Here is a 20,346-nt window from a genome sequence, read left to right as displayed (position 1 = left end):
CCCTGACTCTCTGTACCCACAACACCCCTCTCTATACTGCCACCTTAACAGTATTTCAGCCAGCTGTTTCATCCGTGGCCAAAGTGAGCCGTCACCAGAGGAATGACATATCTGCCTGTCTTTGGGCTGGAAATTGGGGATGCCAGTTATTCCTCAGCTTCCTAGTCGTTCCGGACTTTATTTAAAGCGTGATCTAATATTGCACCTAGTTGTGATATGTTGTCAACTGGAAACACGCATGGAGACATCTCAGCCATGCTGGCTCTGTTCTTTGCCAGAGTGATTTTCTCGGAGTTCGTGAAGGGGACTCCAACCTTGGCCCTGATGTTTCTGGTTATTCACTACCATTGCTGTTGAGCGGATGTTTGAGGAAGTTCACCAATCCTCAGGGAAAGTAGTCTTATTCCAGGTGTGATTTTAAAGTGGGATGGGCCTGGTCTTGCCTTAGGAATGGTCTGAAATCTCTCACTAATCCTTTACTTTGTAGGGACTCTATTGAAGCATGAGACACACATTACCCGTGTGTCTCACACACATATAAATACACCCCCTCCTTAGCCAACCTGAGTAAACATCCTTTGAAGAATAAAGTGTCTTTTAAAATAGATGTCCGCTGATATCAAAAGAGACACTCTGTGTGGGCGGGAGGTGATTATTCGCTGTTTAAACAGGTTGCTTGTTGTAGTCTGACACATAAAACGAGCCTCAGTGCCAAGCTTAATGACAAGAGTCACAATGCTCGGCACCTGCTCTGACAAAATCAGAGGGTAATAATTAGCATACAAATGACATCTACTTTGATTTTATTGTACTCTTGCGTGCTTGCTTTATTTGTACCTGTACATTTTCTTAGATTTTTACAGTGAAACAATGTGTGTGTGTGTTTGCAGTTGGGGATTTTTTTTATTTTTTTCCCCCAGCTGCTACAGTGTCCCATTCCTGAAAGCATTTTGACCGATGGGGAATCTTTCCACCTTGGGGGCAGCTTTCAGCGCCATCTTAAATGAAAGGTCCCAGGTTCCTGCGCTGCTGGGGCCCAATCCCCTCCTCACAGGCAGGAGAGCAGCTGACATACCTGACTGGGCCGGCATGGGCACCTAATGAAAGCAGGAGGCAAGCGCACACATAAACAAAAGTGGAACTCACACACACAATCGGCTAAATGTGGGTGGAAAGTTTATACCTAAACATTGACGTGTAGCTGGCTGAAATAACCTCGGGTCCTCTCTGGCTGTAGTCCATTCTACTCTTAGGCTGTGGAATTTGAATACCACAGAAAACACAAGCAAACACAAACACACACAGACATGCTGTGAGCTTGTTTGCTCAGGCCTGTTTCACTTGGTTAAGTTGTCCTCTAGGGTGACCTCTGCGCAGTAGACGCACTTGTCAGCGCTGTGCAGGCTCTGCTTTACTTCATTCTGGCACACTGGCCCAACCTGTTTTGCCTGCAAGTTTGTCGCTGTATGCTTAATGCAACCCCCACTCGCTCTTCTTCAGTGTTATCTTTATATCCCTTATTCACAAATTCTTACAGATGCAGGTAAATTATGTTGTTTATACTGAGATTATTGACCTTGCAGCATTCACAAACCAAAGGTGGCATGTTTTATGTGGGAGAGTGCACAAACTCTGTCCTTTGGTCTTTTCCTTTATATTGGACTGCTGGCACGCAGGGTTGAAAGCGCTGGCGTGGGGGTGGGGGGTCACCTCAGAGAGAACCGTCAGCCCTGATTGGCACCAGCACATGTGGGCATTCACACCTCTGCCTCTGGCCCCGGCTTGGCCCTGTTTAGGTTGGCCTCAGCAGCCCTTGGGCAAGCTGCTTCAGCCCAGCCCAGCGGAAAAAGAAGTTGTCAGCTTTAGGGGCTTTGCGCTGGGGCAGCTGCCACTGGTCAGGCAGTTATATTTAAACTTGTAAGGCAAGTTGAGGCACTGTATGGGAAGCAGTTTTACACTTGCTACTTGCTGCTTAGTGGGCCGCTGGGTAGCCCAAAGCTCTTTATCCATACAGAAGCACTGGCAGCACCAGTGCGGAAGGTGGAAGTGAGGACTGGAGTTGGGCTGGGACTAGCCTGGCCCTGAACCGTGGTTATTATTTTTATCCCCTCTGCAAAACCAACCACTGTTCCCCCTTTTCCATTGTTCTCATTATCAGGATTTACATTAGCGCCGAGTGCCTCGATGGCTCTGGAGCTGTGGCTTCCCAAACCCTCGGGGACCACATGAGTGTATGTGGTTGTGTGTGCGAGTGCGTGGATGTTGTGGGAAGGTGCTGATGGAGAGGTTAGTCTCAGCAACCTTGATGTGTCCTGCTGAGCTGCAAAGTCAAGGGAGAGAGTGGGATGGGCGGGGAGTGCTGACGATTGTTCCGTGTGTGTGTGTGTGGAGGGGTCTTGTGACCCACAATCTGAGCCGTTGACCAATGAGCTTTTTGGATTAAAGTTTGGCATCGTTAACACTGTATAAGATCTTCTTCTTTAGCCTTGTTTGACCGCAGTTCTCACATTTTAAATCCTATTCTAATCATACTTTAGCATTGATGGTCAGTGCCAAGTAATAATATAGCTTAATATGCCATTAAAACATATATTTTTTTGTAAATCCTTTAATGACACATTCTAGTACTTTCAAAGTTATGTGACTTTTATGAGAGTCCTATAAAGTTACTTTAATGTTTACCTATATTTTTAGGTTTCAGGCGCAATTTTTCTACTTTTGGGTCTCTATGATGTCAGTAATTAGGATTATTTTTATTATTTTTATTTTTTTTATCTTTATTTATACAGGTAGTTCCACTGAGACTCAATGTGTCATTTACAAGCGACACCTACATCAGACAAACATATTAAAATTGCAACAATAAAATAGTCAACGCACAAATGTTTACACAGTCAAAAACAGGAACAAGTTCCCAGTGATGATTTTGCAAGTTCATTTGTACATCTTTTAAAGTCTGCAAATCAAATCAGTATTCCACGTGTTCCTTCATGTACTCAATGAAGACGGGGCAGAAAAGGCTCTGTAACACACAGCTACTTTAGTAAAGTCCATTAATGAAACTACCCCCTAAAAACAATTCCCGCTAAATAAATACTTATGTGTAATGTTAAAGCACAATATCAGCCAGCACACCTGTTACCTGCATCAGTTAACAGATAGACACCTGCAACAGTTTTACTTGGAATTGGTTGTGGTACAACCGGATAATGTTGAGGTACAAATTCAGGGTAAGTTGAAGTACTCCCGTTGGCATGACGGTGATTTCCTCAAATCATCCTCCCCTGCGGTTTTATTAAGATTGATGGCCTCCAGAGTTTCACTTTAATGCCACAGGGGTATTATATGAGCCTTAAAACCAGTTACATGCTCAAACTTGTAATACACTGTGTTGTATAGGTAGGAGGATGGGCCTCCATAATGATAAAACCAGATGTTTATTTTGGCTCTTGCTGGGGCGTTGTTTCAATAGCCCCTTAGTCCCTCAGCCATTTCTGCTCTGCTGGGTCTGGCTGGGGGTCTCTCACTCTCGCTCTCTCGTTGTCTTTAACTGAAGGACTTAGAGTATGAATGCTGTTTTCTAAGTCACACTGACTTGATGTGCACACGATTAAAGCCTCAGCAGTGGTATTAGCTGTAGGAGAAATCAGTCCTGAGGGGTCACGGCTCTACATTATGGGCATTCATTCAGTTTTTTTTTTCTCTTTCAAACCATTTTGTATGTACTACAAGTCATTCATTTACACATTTCTGTAAATATAATTAGAAGTCACTATGTTTGCGTGGACATCTTTAAAGGCTGCTTTTGTGGGTGCTGATGCATCTGTGCCAGTTTTCAAGGTGCCCTTGCAGAGGAATGTAGAAGAAATTTCCCCAGAATGGGGGCTGGGTTGTTGTGTCTGCCACTTTAAAAAAAAAAAGAAAAAAAAAAAAAGAAGGTGGTCTGATTTACTGCTCTTCAGCCATCTGCAACTGCCAATTTGCTGCTCTTTCTTTACCACACCACCACTGAGGAGTTTTCTTCTTCTTCTTCTGCTTCTCCTTCCACCTTCCCTTTGTCCCAGTGCATCTCCTTGAGTGCGCAGTAGGGGAGTTAAGCAGTGCTGAAAGTTTGAAAGAAGATGGATGAACAGTCTGAAAGAGTGCAAAAGAGAGTGAGAGTGACTGGGATTGCGTTCATTGGTCTGGATTTCATTAGCCTGTGGTGGGGCTCCTCTGCGTTGGATGAATGGATAGGATGGTATAACGGAGCACTGGTACCTCAGGGTGAAAGGTTGAATGAAAACCATGGAAACGTGTGTGCCTAGTGTTTTAAAGGAAACAGCGTTTATACACTAGCAATGCAAATATATTATATATTTTTTTCTACTTTACTCGCATATAATGGGAATTTACAGTTGACAATCTGGCCAAGAACAGATACCCAGCAGTTTTTTGGCATCCCTTACAGTCGAACAGTATCTCTTGTGATCCAAAGTATATAAAAAAAAAAATATATAAATTAAAAAAAAACTTGATGAAAGAAGAGAAAAATATCGTTTAACTGACAGTGACATCATAAGGAAATGTTTTGGTGTGATTTGATATTTAGCTTTCATAATTTCTTCTGTGGAAAAACCCACTTTTAAAATTTTTATTGCTGTTTTATTGCTGTTAATGTGCTGCAACTGCCATTATCCCCGTTGCCACCCACACCTTCATGTGTAAACCACAGCTGAATGCAACAGGTTTAGACTCGTTCTGTTAAAATAATTGAAAGTTATTCTGGGAAGCAGGATTTCGTGAAACAGACGAGATCCATCTGTTTAACTTCCTATAGGTAAATGTAATATGGGGTGGGGGTGGGGTTGTTTTTATTTTATTAACAGTTAGCCCATAATGAATTCAATATCTGGATTATTTTATGGATCGTAAGGGAAAAATGATGCTGGCCTAATGTGGTCGGAGGTGAATGAACGGTGGTTAAATAATTGTCAGGATAGATATATTTATTTTTGCAGTGTATTTTGTAATAAGTTGCAGGAAATTTTAAAAAATAATGCAAAATACACTACGTAGACAAAAGTCTTGGTCCACACCTCTTCATTTTTCAGTCCCATTGCCACATGTGTGTAAAAGGACGTAAAAAGAAGCCAATGCTGTGCTAACTCGGTACATGCAGAGCTCAAACCTCCTCTGCCATTAACATCAGCACAGAAACTGGACTGTGAGCTTCATGGCTGAGCACCTACTTTAGGTGTAATGTGAATGTGGCCAAGTATTTTTGTCCTATAAAACATGATGCTGATGAGATATAGCATGATGATGATGATGATAATGAAAAGAAGAAGTATAATAATAATATGCAAAATGACAAGAAACTTCTTGAATTTTGAAAAATAGATAAATAAAGCTGAAGTTTATTTTAATGCTCTCATGCAATGTTGTACTCATCTGTTGTCTTTCTGTATTTCAATAACTGTTGTTACTTATCTCTCCTACTTTTCTTTTTGGTGAACATCTTTCAGTAGGGTTGCATTTATCGTTCTACGCTGCTCTGAGTTGTCCGTTTTCAGCATTTAGGCGCGCGACAACATCCTGTTTATCTGTGCCAAGATGATGAGGTGGAGGTGGTGAAATATCAAAAACCTCTTTATTCAGAATTTCTGTGTAAAAGTTGCGTCGAGGCTGCTGCATCTCCAAAAGCATGTACAGATTCTCAAATTCTTTTGGCTGCGTCTTTCTTAAGCTAAACGACGTAATCTTGTGCATGCCTGTCTGTCAATGTGACTGCATGCAGTTCAGACTTGCACTGTTGAATGCGATAAGTTTGTCATTCAGACATGAAGCGGACCAGTTCAGATGCTGTCAGATTAATGGGGGGAAAAAGTGCACATATGAAAGCAGCTTTATTGGGACCTGGAAGGAAACTCTGCATGTGTTGTCATCTCATGTCTTTGGTGCTTTTGTAACTTCCAGCTCAGGTTTTGGTTGCTCTATTTCCCCCGTGCGTGCGCTCATATGGGCCAAAGCATGTGTGAAGGCAGGCAGTGTGAGGCCGCAGGGCACATGTTACTCGTTTAGTTTGGTTTTCATCGACTCCCCTCTGTGTTCTGTTGTTTATACTCCCCCCCACTACTTTTTTTTTTTTCTTCTTGGCTTTCTCTCTTATCTTTTTATCTCCCCTTTGTCTCTGAGGTCCTTCGCTGCACTCTAAAATAGTTCATGTTTGTTTAAACATCATCCTTTTTAATTCCAGGTTTGTTTCATGAATCAGGCTTGTCTTATGAGTCTCATTACTTTAATGCTGGAGAAAACATAGCGGTCGGATGCTGTGTGGAAATTCCCCTTTGATGGCAGAGCCCCAAATCGAACAATGCTGCAGTATCCCGAAGAAGTCTCGTATTTCTTACTCGATCTGCACGGTCAAGAGCATTAGGAACTGGAATAGTCTGACTGAAATTTCAGCTCGGAGTAATTATTGATTGGATTAAAAAAAAAGAAAAAGTAAACAACTTTTATAAGATTTACAAGCGTTTGTAATTTGAACATATTCAGAATCAGAATACTTTATTAATCCCTGGGGGAAATTATTTTTTGTTACAGTGCTCCATTATAAACCAACATTAAGACAAGACAGACAATACGCTAACTAAGAATAGTACAATATATATATATATATATATACATATATATATATACATGTGTGTGTGTATATATATATATATATATATATATATATATATATATATATATATATATATACATACATACATACATACATACATACATACATACATACATACATATAAGTCACTCATAAATAAATAGCTGGAAAAGAAACGTGTAGTTGTAGCTGTAACCAGTGTGTTAAGTGGATGCGTTGTACAGGGAGATGGCCACAGGCAGGAAAGATTTGCTGTGTCGTTCAGTGGTGCTTTTCGGTAATCTCAGTCTCTCACTGAACGTGCTCCTGTGACTGACCAGCATGTCATGGAGTGGGTGGGAGGTGTTCTCCAACATTGTCTTTATCTTGGACAGCATCCGCCTCTCCGACACCACCTTGAGGGAGTCCAGCTCCATCCCCACAACATTACTGGCCTTACGGATTAGTTTATTAAGTCTGTTGGCATCTGCGACCCTTCAGTAGGAGGCAGCTTTGATGGACATAGTTTTAGGTGAAACCATGCTAAAATAATCACAACTCAACCCACAAACAAAGCATTTCCTCCACACTACATTTATACATTATCAGCAGATTTCTCTTTGGTGGTTTTATGGAGCAAGCCAATAGTCATTTTTGAACCAAAGTACACTTGCTTTGTTATCAGGAATTACATTTCGGCCGACCACAATTTTCCTGAACGATGTTCTTATCCTTTTTTTTTTTTTTTTTTTTTTCTTTTTTTTTTTTTTTTTTTTTTTGTCCTGTTCAGTTTCCGAAACTATTTGACTGCTAAAAACATGTTCAGTCACTGTCCTGCCTCAGTTTCTCCTCCAAACCGCCGCTGCCGGGGGAAAGTGAAAATGTTGTCAGACAGAACTTCTATTTCCAAACCAGTCTGTCAAGAATCAGTGGGTGCTAATGCTGCGGACTGATTGACTTTAACCGTATTCCAAACAGTTTTTGTGTGTTTGCACCATAGCCATAAAGTTTCCAGGGTTGCACGACGTACCGAGACAATGTCGATTATTTCCCGTCTTGAATGACGTGCCTCTTTTGTGTTTTTCTTTCAGCAGCAGACGGTGTCTCTCCAGCCTGTTACCAAGATAGAGGACGTTCTTTACCACTACAGACCCCTCCAAGTTGAAACGTATGGACCCCCGGTGCCTGAACTGGAGCAGCTGGGCAGACTCGGGTACAGTTATTTACTCAGTCTCATTTAGTCTCAAGAACTCTGAAAATGTGGATTTTCTTTAAGTTCTTGAGAAATTTCCTGGAAAGCATTAAGCAATATGGCCGTATGGTATGAATAAAGATAAAGTTATGTCATAGTCGAAATTGTTCAAATATACAAGATGAATTTATTACCACTTTATACACAGAATACTGCTGGATTATTGTTTCTAAAATAGAAGTAATAAATTAAAAATGTTTTCAGGAATGATCCCATCAATTTGTAGTTCCATGTTAGTTACAGGAAATTACAGGAAATCTTGGGAAGGAAAAAGTTTTTGCAATTCATTTAAATTATTATGTTTGAAAAGGTTTTGTTGTAGGTGTAGCGAGTAGCTGCCAGATGAGAGGTCTGCTTGGAAAATCTTGACTCTCTTCTGATTAACTGGGAGAGTGAAAGCAAAGTGAGGGCGGGGAAGGGAGGAGGGAAAGGGAATAACAGCCATCACCCTGCCACAAGCCGCCACAGTGCATCTGCAGGAGCGTCCATTAACACACAGGAAGTGCTTTCCCCCCGACGGCCCCTTTGGGCCAATCAATCCACGACGCCATTGGTCCACTCCTCACCGAATGTAAGCTATCTATCAGCCAACCCAGCGCCCAGCCGTCTGCACTGCAACTGGATGGCACTATAGCCTGCCCACACGTTGAGGGCGGCCTGTGTTTATTGGGTGACAGAAGCAAAGTGGGGTTATAGCTTTTTAATTTCAGGGGCAAGCTCAGTTCTTCACTCTAGCAGTAACTTTAATTTGGCTGAGATGTGCATATTAAAGTATAATGTCAGCGTGTTTAGGATAAAGGATTTCTAGTTTTATTGTTCCTTTTTTGTTCAGGAAAAAGTTGCCATTGACTTTTATTGCACAATCACCTGGAAAAGCACACGCTGAAGGTGAAACGTTTCAGGAGAGTTTAAGCTGAATAACTGCTGCTTGTTTACATTATGTATTCAGTGAAGTGCTGAGGTTCTACTTCTTTTGGCCAGGCTAATCAATATGCAGATGAAACACATCTCACAATTTTTGCCGCATGCTGGAGCTCAGTGGAAGGAGGAAAAGCAGCCCCACCTCCCCTAGTGTCAGCAGTTCAGGGGTCCAGGAGGACCGATGCTGGAGAGGAAGGACTCTGCCACAGAGATAAATGAGGCTCTGTTCAGTTCAGTGAAGAACACAAGTCCCTTTGGTGCAGGCTGCAGGCAGCGACACAGACAGCCCCCTACAGAGAAACCACAACTCCCAAGATGCAATGTGCTGTTAAGTGAAAGAAGGGAATAGTGCTGACATTTCTGCGCTGCTGGCAGTTTGTGATTCAGCTAAGTTGGAGATTTTGCAATGTACATAGACGATCAAGCCTGTATACACAGGGTGCCCCCTAAATGTGCTGTAGGCTTTATGTCACACACACTCACCTTTTGTTATTGGAGTCCCGGCCTTTTGGCCACAGTGGAACTCGTGTGATGTGGTAAATATTCACAAGTGTGCGTGCACAAGAGAGGGAATGCAGACAGCGTTGAGAGAGTGAAAAGTGAGTCCCCTGTGTAGAGCGTTGGACTACAGCTCCAGTCCTATGACCTGTGAAGGGAATTTGCTTTAATGTGTGACGAGATGTGGATGTGGATGAGGTAGAAGGGCCTGTGAAGGGGGCAGGTACTTATTTTAAAACACGGCTGTTTGTCTTGGTCAAGGCTCACTGTGACAGCAGCTCCACTGGTGATTTGTCTTGGACACAGCCATCAAGTAAAACTGGAGGATCGAGCTCATACGCACACCCCCCCCTCCCTGGTGGCCCCAGGGCCTCCAGGGCTCGTCTTTTGCACAGGATGTCCAGTCAACACAGGACTGAGTGGAGCCATGCCTTTTTTATGTCAGCTTGCTCTTTTCTTCTGCACCACATACCCCCCACCCCCCTTCTGAGTGTCTGTCTTTTTCGTCTTGTCCCTTTGCCCCCCAAAAAAACCGCAGGAGCGCAGCACGCCTGCCAGGAAAAAGAAAAGCCACGCCTCTTTCACCGTGTCTCCGTCTCTGTCAGCTGTACCTGAATAAATATGAGTTGAAGTGGACTCTTATATTAAAGACAGCTGCCTGGTTATAGGATGCATGTTCAGGGGCCTCCAAAAGTGCCCATTCAGCTTCCACCTCAGCATCTACCCTCTCCGCTCACATATACATATCGCACTCTACAAACGCTCCTGTCCTAACGTGCATAGGTGTGTTTGATTTGCCACGGAGGATGTGACCCCCACTGTGTGAGGTTTTCTATAATGGCAGTATAGAGCTGCCCATCTCTTTGACTGGCACATACCCAGAGCTGTGCGTGAGCTGTCAGAGTTATGAGTAGACTGTGAATGTAACGCTACAGCCTGTACTCCAAATGTCCTGCCATGGCTCCTTGCTTTTATGTTGAACAGTAAAAGCCTTTAATAAACAAAATCAATGTAAAAGTAAATACCGCTTTGGAGACACAAACAGTAACATATGATGTTTACATTGACATGGCTGCGATATGAATCCCAGCACACAGCACTGTGGGGCTCGAGTAGTAGCTGTTAAACTCCTGCCGCCAGCTGACAGCCATAACCTTCAAACAACTGGATACATCACAATACACAGCACCTCAAAGACACGTTTACATTACACTTACAATAAGTTTTTGTGCATGAGCTCTTGGAGGCAAATGCTGGGGGTTCCAAAATAAAAAAATATTCTATTTTTGTTTTGCGTATGTAGATGAGAATCTGGATCTGAGTTTGTTCTCTACCAGAATACTTTTTAAGCGCTGACTGTGCAGGCGATGAAAGACTGACTGGGATCTTGGACAAGGACAAATCATATGGGGGGAAAAAATAGGGGAAAGAGAAATTGGCTGCGGAGTGCTGAAAAAAATGTGACTCAAACCTCAAGTGCTGACAATGAAAGCAATCCAGAACAGTTGTTTGTGTTGGCACAGGATGCCCTGAAATTAGCCCATCTTTCTCTGACAGAGGTTGCTCAATGCGCTCCGCCAAATGCCAGTGTGTATAATATTTTGAAGTTTTGCCTCCTCCCCCACTCCGCATTGCTTTCTATAATTGGTGGAAAAAGTGAGGTTTTTCTCTGGGAGTGCTTGTCAGGCGTCCGTCTCTTGTCGGTGGGGAGAAGGGGAGCAGCTGAATGGACGGAGTGTTTAGTCTAGCGCTCCTCTCCTGGGGATGCACTTCTCTGCACAAGGAAGCAGTCCAAGGACCACTCTGTCTGAAGGGTTAAATAGGCTTAGGTAGTTTGCTGTGACCTTCATTCATTAACGAAGACAATCAATCAGTTTTGTCTCCTGAACACTCAAGTTTGAAGTAGATCAATGTTCTCATGGACATACAGTTGCAGGAAGAAGTTCGAGCCTCTTTTGAAATTGCCAGGATTTCTAAATTAGCAGCTAATAAAATGTATCCCGATCCCCACCAAAGTCACAATTACAGACAATTTGATTAAACTAATAACACTCAAAGCCTTTTTCAGACATGCGATACGTAGCTTTGGTGGCTTCTCCGAGCATTTTGTCATTTAGACACTTTGAAGTTAATATGCATGACCGCTTCAGTAACACACAGGAGAGTAACACAGAGAGAACCATGATACATGAGCAGTATTCACTACACACACAAGATGTACCCCAGCTTTTACAGGGTCACTGTTGTGCTAGCCACTGTAGATAATACAGTCCTGCACTAGTTCATCTAAATCTTATGCTTGTTGACTAATCAGACTTTATATCTGACCTATTAAGACTTCTAAAGTATCCATCAGGCACACATGTTAAATTAATTGGTGATTCTAAATTGACTCTGGCAGATAAATTGCTTAAAAGTCCATTTTAAAAAGCGCTATATGAATGTATGGATAATAGTAGCTTGTAAGTCACACTTGAGTTATACTTTTCATATGTTTACTGAAAACATTAAGTAATCACTTAGTGTGTGGGTTATAAAAAGTAAGTAAACCTTTTGAACATAATAGCATGTAACACCTCACTTAGGAGCCTCTGTCAGGAATTTCCTGTAGCACAAGCGTATTTTGCACCGTTCCTCCCTCTAAAACTGTTTCAGTTCATCAACATTTCTAGGAATTCTTCCTCAGACCACCCCCCTTCAGGTTTAACCACGTTTTCTTTTTTTCTTGGCTTGTGTGCTTTGGTTCATCGTTGTCGTGTTGCGTTTACCAGCCTGGCTGCTGCCCTGACGTTCTCCTCTAAAACTTTTGTGACTCAGCTTTGAATTCATTTTTCCCTCAGTGATTGCAAAAGGTTTAGACTCCGAGGTAACAAAGACATAAAACTCGATGCTCCTTCCAACGTGTGGAAATAGTTTGGTGCATTTTTATTTTTTCAAAGCAGATTAATGTTTGTCACACCAGTACACTGTCCCATGAGTACTGTGGAGTATCTGGGTGGTCGGTGCTGCTCTAAAAAAAAACCTGCAAGTTTTGTTTGGGGGGGGGGGGGGTTTAAATAAAAACACAGTGAACATAGATTTTTGGCGGGTTTTAAAGTGTCTAGCCGGGACTGTGAATTATTACTCCTCGTTTGAATAAAGAAATGAATAGTATAGCTGTTTGCTGAGAATGTGTTTGTACATAACTGTCTCTTAGCTGAAGCTCAGATCACATTTTATGAGTAATCAATGCAGAAATCCTGGTAATTACACAGGGTTCATGAGCCTTTTCTTATAACTGCATAGATACACTTGGACACAGAGCAGTAATACATAAATCACTTGTGCACACACACAGAGACTAGCTATGTTTAACATGTACTTAAAGGATGCCTGCTCACTGTTCTGGTTGGAAGCCAGGAGTTAATGGCTCTCTGAGTGATGCTCTCCTCCTGCCTGTGTTCTTTAGCTTTCCACCCATCCCTTGGCGTCTGCGTGTTTATTTGAATAGTGTGTGCATCTGTTTGTTTGTTTGTGTGTTGACTTATACTGCATGTTAAGTGCTTTGGTGGTAGTGAGATATTCAGGATAGTCAATGGTGCCATCACAGCTCTCAGTTACCGGCAGCCAGCTTCTCTAGCCTCTCCCTGCTTGGTTGGCCTGACTCCAGGTCTGAGCTCTCCATCTTTCCAGCTCTGGCCTCACTGGCCAAGAGCACAAGCAGTGACCCTGGATTTGGCTCTGGAAGTTAGCAGGGACCACTAAACATGGTCCATAGAGTGCTTTTGAATCCATTTCTGCCATCGCTAAATTAGAGAATATGAGGTTTACATTGCATACAAATCATTCTTTTCTTTTCCCTGCTTTCCTTTCTCACTCTGCGATGAAAGTGCAAGTCAGCCATGATATTTTTCTTTTTCTCTCAATATGCAGAGGCGAGGCGCTCCAGAGGAATCTGTAGAAACAGCCATGAATAGCTTTACCATGTAACCCAGATTCTCTGAGCCCTGCAAGGCATATATCCATCTGATGGGTCAGGAAGGGCCAGGGGGTGGGGTCAGAGGTCACTGACCGTGGGGGACTGAGGTGCAGCACCAGGATGTCAGGGTGCTGAGACTGACAGGAGGAGAATGATGGCACCTTGGAGAGATTCTCGTATTCTGGGCCACAAATAGTCATAGACTCTCACACTCTCTCCCACACAAACACAGCTTTGATGCTTTAAGTTATGAGCCGGAGAGTGAGGCACCGGTGAGTGTGACCTCAGATGAACTCTTTCGAGAGCAGTGGGCTTTGATCTACTTTTACTACTATTGGATAATGTCTCAAGGCCCATATTTTGCTCTCACTGCGGCAATTACAATATTCTCTGACGCTGCCAAACAATACCGTTTATGGGAAACGGTTTATTTTGCTCTTGCATAACAGTGGGACTGTTTCTCAAATACCTTGGAGTTGTCACCATAACCAAGACATAAAAGTGGACCTGGTTTCCCAGAGATCTGATATCCTCTATTCTCCTATACGACACAGTCAATGCACGTGCCATTGTCTTGTTACTAGATCCAGCATTGCTAATAACGATATAGTTCAATGAAGTGCTTTAACGACCATTCAAGTGTTTCTACAGCTTAGATCTGATAGCTTGACTGCAGCCATGAGACACAGATTTAAAATTTGCATAACCAAAAGAGAGTATAAAAGTGTGGGAGCCTGAGGCCAGCTATTTGACTTGCAAACCTGTCTGTGTCAACAGAATGCCCCATCTTTATTTAGAGCACATATCCACCACTTTACTTAGAGTCTAAGTTCCTTGCGCACACAGATGCGTACACTTCTTGTTACTAACTATATCAGAAACTGAGTGGAGTGTGGCCACCGTCTGATTCATCACCAGCCAACACCCAGACCATTATCCTGTCTGCCTCAGTAAACAGACCATTAACAGACAGAGCTGGAGGAGGCCACATCACTATTGTTTTCCCTCCCACAGATCTGTGCAAATATTGATTTTCTCTTTAAGTATGAGGCAAAATAAGCATGCACTGTAGTTGACTAGAAGCTTTTTAGTTGCGGGTGAGTCATTTCTGACCCAAAGAGCGGGTGGAAACAGAGGGAGCGTAACAGAACGACCGAAGGGGGAGGTCCGTTTGTCTAGTGTGTATTCTGGTCATTCGAAAGAGGCCTGCTTTTAGTGTTATTGTTTCCCCTCTGGAGGCAGACCAGCAGTCTCCTTGTGAGATCAAGCCAGGCCAGGCCCAGTCAGGCTACTCGCTGCCAGCAAAGGAGACAACGACAAGCAGGGAACTCCAAGGATAACAGCCTCTCTTGCTTTCAGATTTATTTGTATCACAGCCTAGCGGCGGCAGGGTCAACACCCAGTGGAGGGTGAGGTGATGTCTCCTGCCTATTTTAACACACTGATCTCTGTAGTGGTTTGCATCCATGCACTGTCTAGAGTTGCACGCTTTGATTTTGAGTCTGATGGGGCTCATAATTATGCATACACACAGACTGACTGGAATTCTGCGCCTCTCCTCTGCTCTTCATCCCTGGGGCAAAGGGTCCAGTAATGTACAGGGGGATTAACTGGCTCATTTTTCCCTCTTAAGAGCTGGAGAAACAAAACAAACTCCTGTCATGTGGGGCTTAGCTGTGGGGACTTGCCACACACACCTCAGGGGAGGAGGTACTTCTCCACTGTGACGTATGAATTAAACCCTCCTCCTGTGGTACCTTTCCTTTTCCTTTTTTTCCTTCGGTCTCTCCCTCTTTATTATTTTCTTGTTTTTCTTCCTAATTGAAATCCTCTTTGCCTTTTTACCAGTGCCTCAGGGTCTTTTGTAACTGATAACTGCATACGAGACCGCACCCCCCATGGGAAAAGGCTTTTCTTCCTCTGTGTATCGGTGATCTATCCACTGAATGTTACATCCAACTGTCAAGGCTCCTTTTGCTCTGTGTATGGGTGTGTCTTGTGCTAGCAGCCATTCACTGGTCAGCATATGTGCTTCCATTGTGTACAGCCCCATTTGGTTAACGATGACACTGATGTCATGTCATTATCCTCCCCTCTCCCTCTTTCTTCTTCTAAGCTTTCCAGGGGGCAAAGTTATCAAGTGGCAGCTCGGTCGGGAGACAAAAGAAAGATGCTCTGTGTGTCAGTGGCTTGAGGGGTGTGTGTGTGTGTGTGTGTGTGTGTGATGCTTATACACTTCTCAAGGCTGCTGCAATTAATTGTGAAGGTGGCGGCCTAGCCAGTCAGCCAGCCTCTATTGCCCCCATCAGGTTGGATATAGGAGGTGCAGGGCCAAGACTTAAGAGCTCAAGATGAGTCGTGACAGGTGATGGCTTAGTCCAGGAAGTGTGGCTGAATTTGGGCAGAAGTTGCACTATCTGCTTTTATGGTGGCCACCTCAGCAATGCTGCTCTTCATAATGAAAACAAGCGCACCTCTTAATTATCACTGATACCAACAAGCTGCCTTCTCGAGGACAGGCTGTCAGTCACTCCACACGAGAATGGATTTCTATAAGCGTTAATGTCAAGTGTCACCCAAAGCTTCTGTTAACACTCTAAACATGCTCTCTCCTTAAGAAGGTAAGTGTTAGCAATACTCAGCTCCTCCCTCTCCTCCTCTCTTGTGGGATGCAGAGACTATCAGTGGTGATGATAAGACGCATGATAATGGATAAGGGGTTTGTATGCGTCTGAGGATATGACGTAACCGCACTGAGCCCCCCTCAGACACACTCACGGAGCACAACTTGAGATAATCTGGTAGACGGTGGATAGAATAATGGCCGAGGATCTCACTCACACACACTTGCATGTCCCAGAGAAAGCTGCATTCAATGGAAAAGAGTGTGACCTATGACCCACAGTGATGAAAGACTGCTGTTGACAGATATAGTATACCTGTGAGAGTTCTCTGTGTTTGGCTTGTCTGCGGGGGTTTTGTTTCTTATTCCACAGCCTGGACCAATTCACACATTCTCCTCTGGTTTAAAAACTCGGCTCCAACGGTTCGCTTTCGGTATCGATACAAACAGCTCTGCCGTTGGATAAACATGTATTCAAGCACATGTGAATCGTGTAGACGCGCACACGGGGGGCATGAGCACGCATTGCACATCCACACAATGCGCTCAGTGTGCTGTGTGTCTCTCTCACAGGGGTACATTTTCTCTCAGGGCAGAGTGTAGGGAAGGAGGGGCAGATTGAGCAGCAGTGCTGTGAGTGAAACCGGAGCTGCCTGAGGAATGCAGGGGGTGTTTTGGGAGGACTGGAGAGTGGAGTTTAGTGGGTGAAGGTGGAGGTGGGGGGGTGGTGACTCGAGGGGTTGGATGGGTGATTAGGGGGTGACAGCTGAGTGCTGACCCCTCTATAATGACAAATCATCTGGCAGGTGTGTGGTTCTGTACACCCCCCCCCCCCCCCCCCCCCCCCCCCCCCCACCCACCCACCCAAACTCCCATCATTCCCAGGCCAGGAATCCTCAACTGCTGCTGCCGGAGCAAAGCGATAAAGGAAGACTTCCGGACATTCACACCGTCGCCCTGCAGTCTCATGACTTGTCTTTTAGAAGTACGCAGTAGCCTGCCCTGTGTCTGTCCGCTGCCCTCTTTGTGTATTCAACACACAAAGTTTAAGCTCCATCTCTTTAATAAACATAGCTAATGAGGCTCCAGTCCTTGGAGCAAGACGGGGTAGAGTTTATTGATTTATCTGTAGATGTTATTTTTTTCCCCCTTCCAGTGTCGGTTCAGCTGAATACAGAGTTTATCTCCCGGGCAGCCTGAAAGTCATTGTACCCTGTTTGGGCCGTGATTCACGTTGACGACAGGCTAAATCCAGAAAGCGTCTGATCTTTGGTGCTGTAAAAACAAGTGGTGACCCCGGATCAGCGATGGGTCTGTAAAATCAGACAGGTGTCAGTCTGCGCTCTGCTCTCAGGTCAGTAGTGTAGGAAGAAGTTAAGACTTGAGAATTTCATGTATGTAGGAGCCTGTTTCACTCCTTAAACTTGCCGCATGGTAAACAAGAATGTATGAAAGCAGCCAAACCACACAGAGTGGTCTGCAGTGAGCATTGTTTAAGGCTGATTCAGATTGCTCTTCTGTCATGTGCGTCCGCCTTGTGGTTTGTATGTTGATTAAGTGTCTGCTTGGCGAAATAGTCACTGTGGCATTACAGGCCTCTTTTCTTTTCCATCAAGCTCAGGCTTCCACACATCTCCTCTTAATCTAATTCTAGCCAACACATGGAGTCTAGACAAGAGGCCCAGCGCAGCCTGCACCTCCTTGTAGTATCTGTAGTTTTTCCCCTTCAGGGTCCCAGCTTCGCAGCCATTTCCCTGAAGAACCCCAACACCCTTCGCTCGGGAGCGGCGTCCCTGATCCAAACGCAAAGAGGAGCCACACATTCTCAGCTGGAAATCGCGCGGAAACCCGCCGGAACATTTCACCACTTATCTTTTCACTTTGAATTAGAGATGGGGCTCTGCAGTGTTTTCCAGGCAGCAGGAGTGGAGAATACTTTTTCGGGGTCCCGTCAGGAAAGCCTCTGATGGTTATTAGCATTAGCAGGAGACATTGCCCAGGTATTCAGAGCTCCAGATCCAAGTGGAAAAAAAACACTGTTAACTCTGACTCTCACCATCTGCAGCTACCCTTTGCTTTAAGAAGCCATGTGCGGTTGGATCAAAACAGTTCAGAGGTTGAAAAATAATGCAAGCACTTATCAGCTGTTATGCTTTTGTGAATGCTAAAAGAAATCAAGTAATCTTGCTGTGTGAGAAAACTGCAAAAGCTCCACCTTTTTGTGTAAATTATACTCTTAGACTTGTATGTGAAGGAGTTTTCCATATGGGGAATATTACAGTATTGTTTACTTAAAGTCGTGATACTTTTGTTAGAGAAAATAACACACATCACTCCTTGGAGTCAAACCTCGACCCCCCTTTACATATTCCCTTGTGACAACTGCAGTCCTAACACTCACACTGTGTCATACTGTGTCATTCAGTCGTCTTCATCACCTGCACCCGTCCTTTCCCGCCTCCCCCTTAGCGACATAATGGGCGAGCCCAAAGTGACCCATATTTACCCAATAATACGAAGCTTTGAAAAGACCCATATCGAGTTGCAGCTAATGCTCCAGTGGGGCCCGGAGAGTGAAAGATGTTACCGGCCGAAACGGCTTGGGTTTCAGCGCCCTGCGAAACAAAAGGCAGTCCAGTCCTCGGAGAGAGGGGGGGGGAGAGGAGCTGATGGGAGGAGCTGATGGGGTGAAGGAGCATTGGTGCACACAGTGTAGCAGTAGTGTTCAGAGGGGAGCAAAGCGTCTATTTCACAAGTAATTTTTTTTTTTTTTTTTGTAAGTTGGTGTTTGGCTAAAAAAAAAAAAAAGCATTCTTGTTGTTGCACGTCTTCTGTTGCTGGTCTGTCCTGTCAAGTACAGTCATGTGAAGTTTATCTTTCAGCTTCACTTACATCTAGCCTTTATGGGAAGATGCGGATATTATCTGCCGAGTTAATGGAGCAGAACTGAACTAACCTCGGGTGTTAGGGGTGAGCGGAGGGCAGGCAGGGTTAGTTTAAGAGAAGAGGGTTTGTGATGATGATACCCAAAGGTGATTTCCCCCCATATCCTCCCCTCCTTCCTCTTTCCACTTCCCAACCCCCTCAACTACACTCTTCCTCCCTCTCCTTCATGTTCTCTTTCAGCGCTCTCTCCCTCTCTCTCCCTCCTTAGGGGCAGGCAGGTATAAAGTTACACAGAGCTCTCAGCTTTCTTGGAAGGAATGACCACATGAGTAGCTTGGGGATTAGATTAGCAGGAAGAGCAGACTTAGCCAGGCTGTAAATAGCCCACTTTTTTCACCATTAAAAAGGCCCAGTACAATATAATCAATAGATAGCACTCATCTGATGCAGGAAGCCATATGAGAAGACCTCCCTCAAGTGCTCTGAAGGACAGGCTACAGCAGCTTGGGCCTAATGAAGTTATTATTAATCACTGGGCCTCCTGTTTTGAACTTGTGTGCCACTTTTCTAGTGGTCTTTGTGTGCACCGTCTGGTTGACATTTTGTGCTGTCCTCCTTGTTTTCACTCTATGTTGTGAGGTGTTTGTGTTTTTAATGTCACAGACATGCTACCAAGCATGTTTCGCCTTCATTTTCAATGTTTTTATTGGGTTCTTAGGAACAACAGAAAGCAAAATCCGATCTATGCAGCGAGTGTTATCGCCAACACCTTTTTCCCCCCTCATCCATCTCTCATTCACATACACCTCGGCTCTGTCAGTCTCTCTGAGCCTCCCTGCAGGTGTTAGGTTTCTCTGTAAAGCAGCCTGAATGAGCATGGAAATCAGAGTGCTGTCTGTGCTCTTGATTCACTTTTCACTTTGAAGTTTCCCGAGCTCACAGGAACAGGGGCCACAAAGCCAGACTCGTGTGAGGGCTTTAGACGCCTCTGCCAGGACTATGGCAGGACGGGGGGGGGGGGGGGGGGGGGACGTTAGAGGTTTGGGCAGTATTGATGGGCAAGGCTACGTGTTGTCTGGATCGCTGGCGGCCTTTGCTTTTTTTTTACTTTGTAGTAACACGAAAGAGAAAATGGTACGGCTCGCTTTTTAAGCGCACAATACACACTTGAGAAATTACTCGACTGGGAAGGGACGGAGCACTTAAGTAGAGAGGCAGCTATCACTGTCTGTTTTTTCTGCCTGTGCACGATTGTGAAAATAAACAGTGACGTTCGCGTTTGCTTAAGATCCCCGCAAAGGAGGTTTGGCAGGATACATCTGTAAGCACTTAGAAAAAATAAAAAACAGCTATAATACTTTAATAGAGCCATGTCGGAGAGGCTTTTAGGCACAAGGTGTTCCACTGTCGGTGTATGTCTACGTCCGTCTTTGCTGATCTCATCAAAGGGCCAAAGGGTACCAGAGAGAAGGAGGAGGGGGGAAAAAAACCTTCAAAAATAAACTTGAACTCAGGCTACATTTGCAGGAAGAGTCTTTAAAAGCAGCCTTCGGGGTGCCGGCCAGGCAGATTATTTCTAACAT

The 20,346-nt window shown here is 44.2% G+C and overlaps 1 protein-coding gene across 2 annotated transcripts in view; it reads left to right on the top strand.

Annotated features, from left to right (window-relative positions):
• mnat1 (MNAT1 component of CDK activating kinase) overlaps window positions 1-20,346 on the top strand; it is a 32,110-nt gene that overhangs the window by 11,436 nt on the left and 328 nt on the right. The window contains exon 7 of one of the 2 annotated variants that reach the window (XM_084914263.1): window positions 7,720-7,838. In XM_084914263.1, the coding sequence (XP_084770389.1) occupies window positions 7,720-7,838 (119 nt within the window). Of the gene's footprint in view, window positions 1-7,716; window positions 7,839-20,346 lie in introns of both variants that reach the window. The other variant, XM_084914262.1, reaches the window with a different exon arrangement.

This window comes from Perissodus microlepis, chromosome 19 (assembly GCF_051167445.1).
Source record: "Perissodus microlepis isolate ML-2025 ecotype Zambia chromosome 19, ASM5116744v1, whole genome shotgun sequence".
Taxonomy (NCBI): Eukaryota; Metazoa; Chordata; class Actinopteri; order Cichliformes; family Cichlidae; genus Perissodus; species Perissodus microlepis.
Note: the sequence above shows the minus strand (reverse complement) of the source record. Positions and strands in the feature narration are given on the sequence as shown.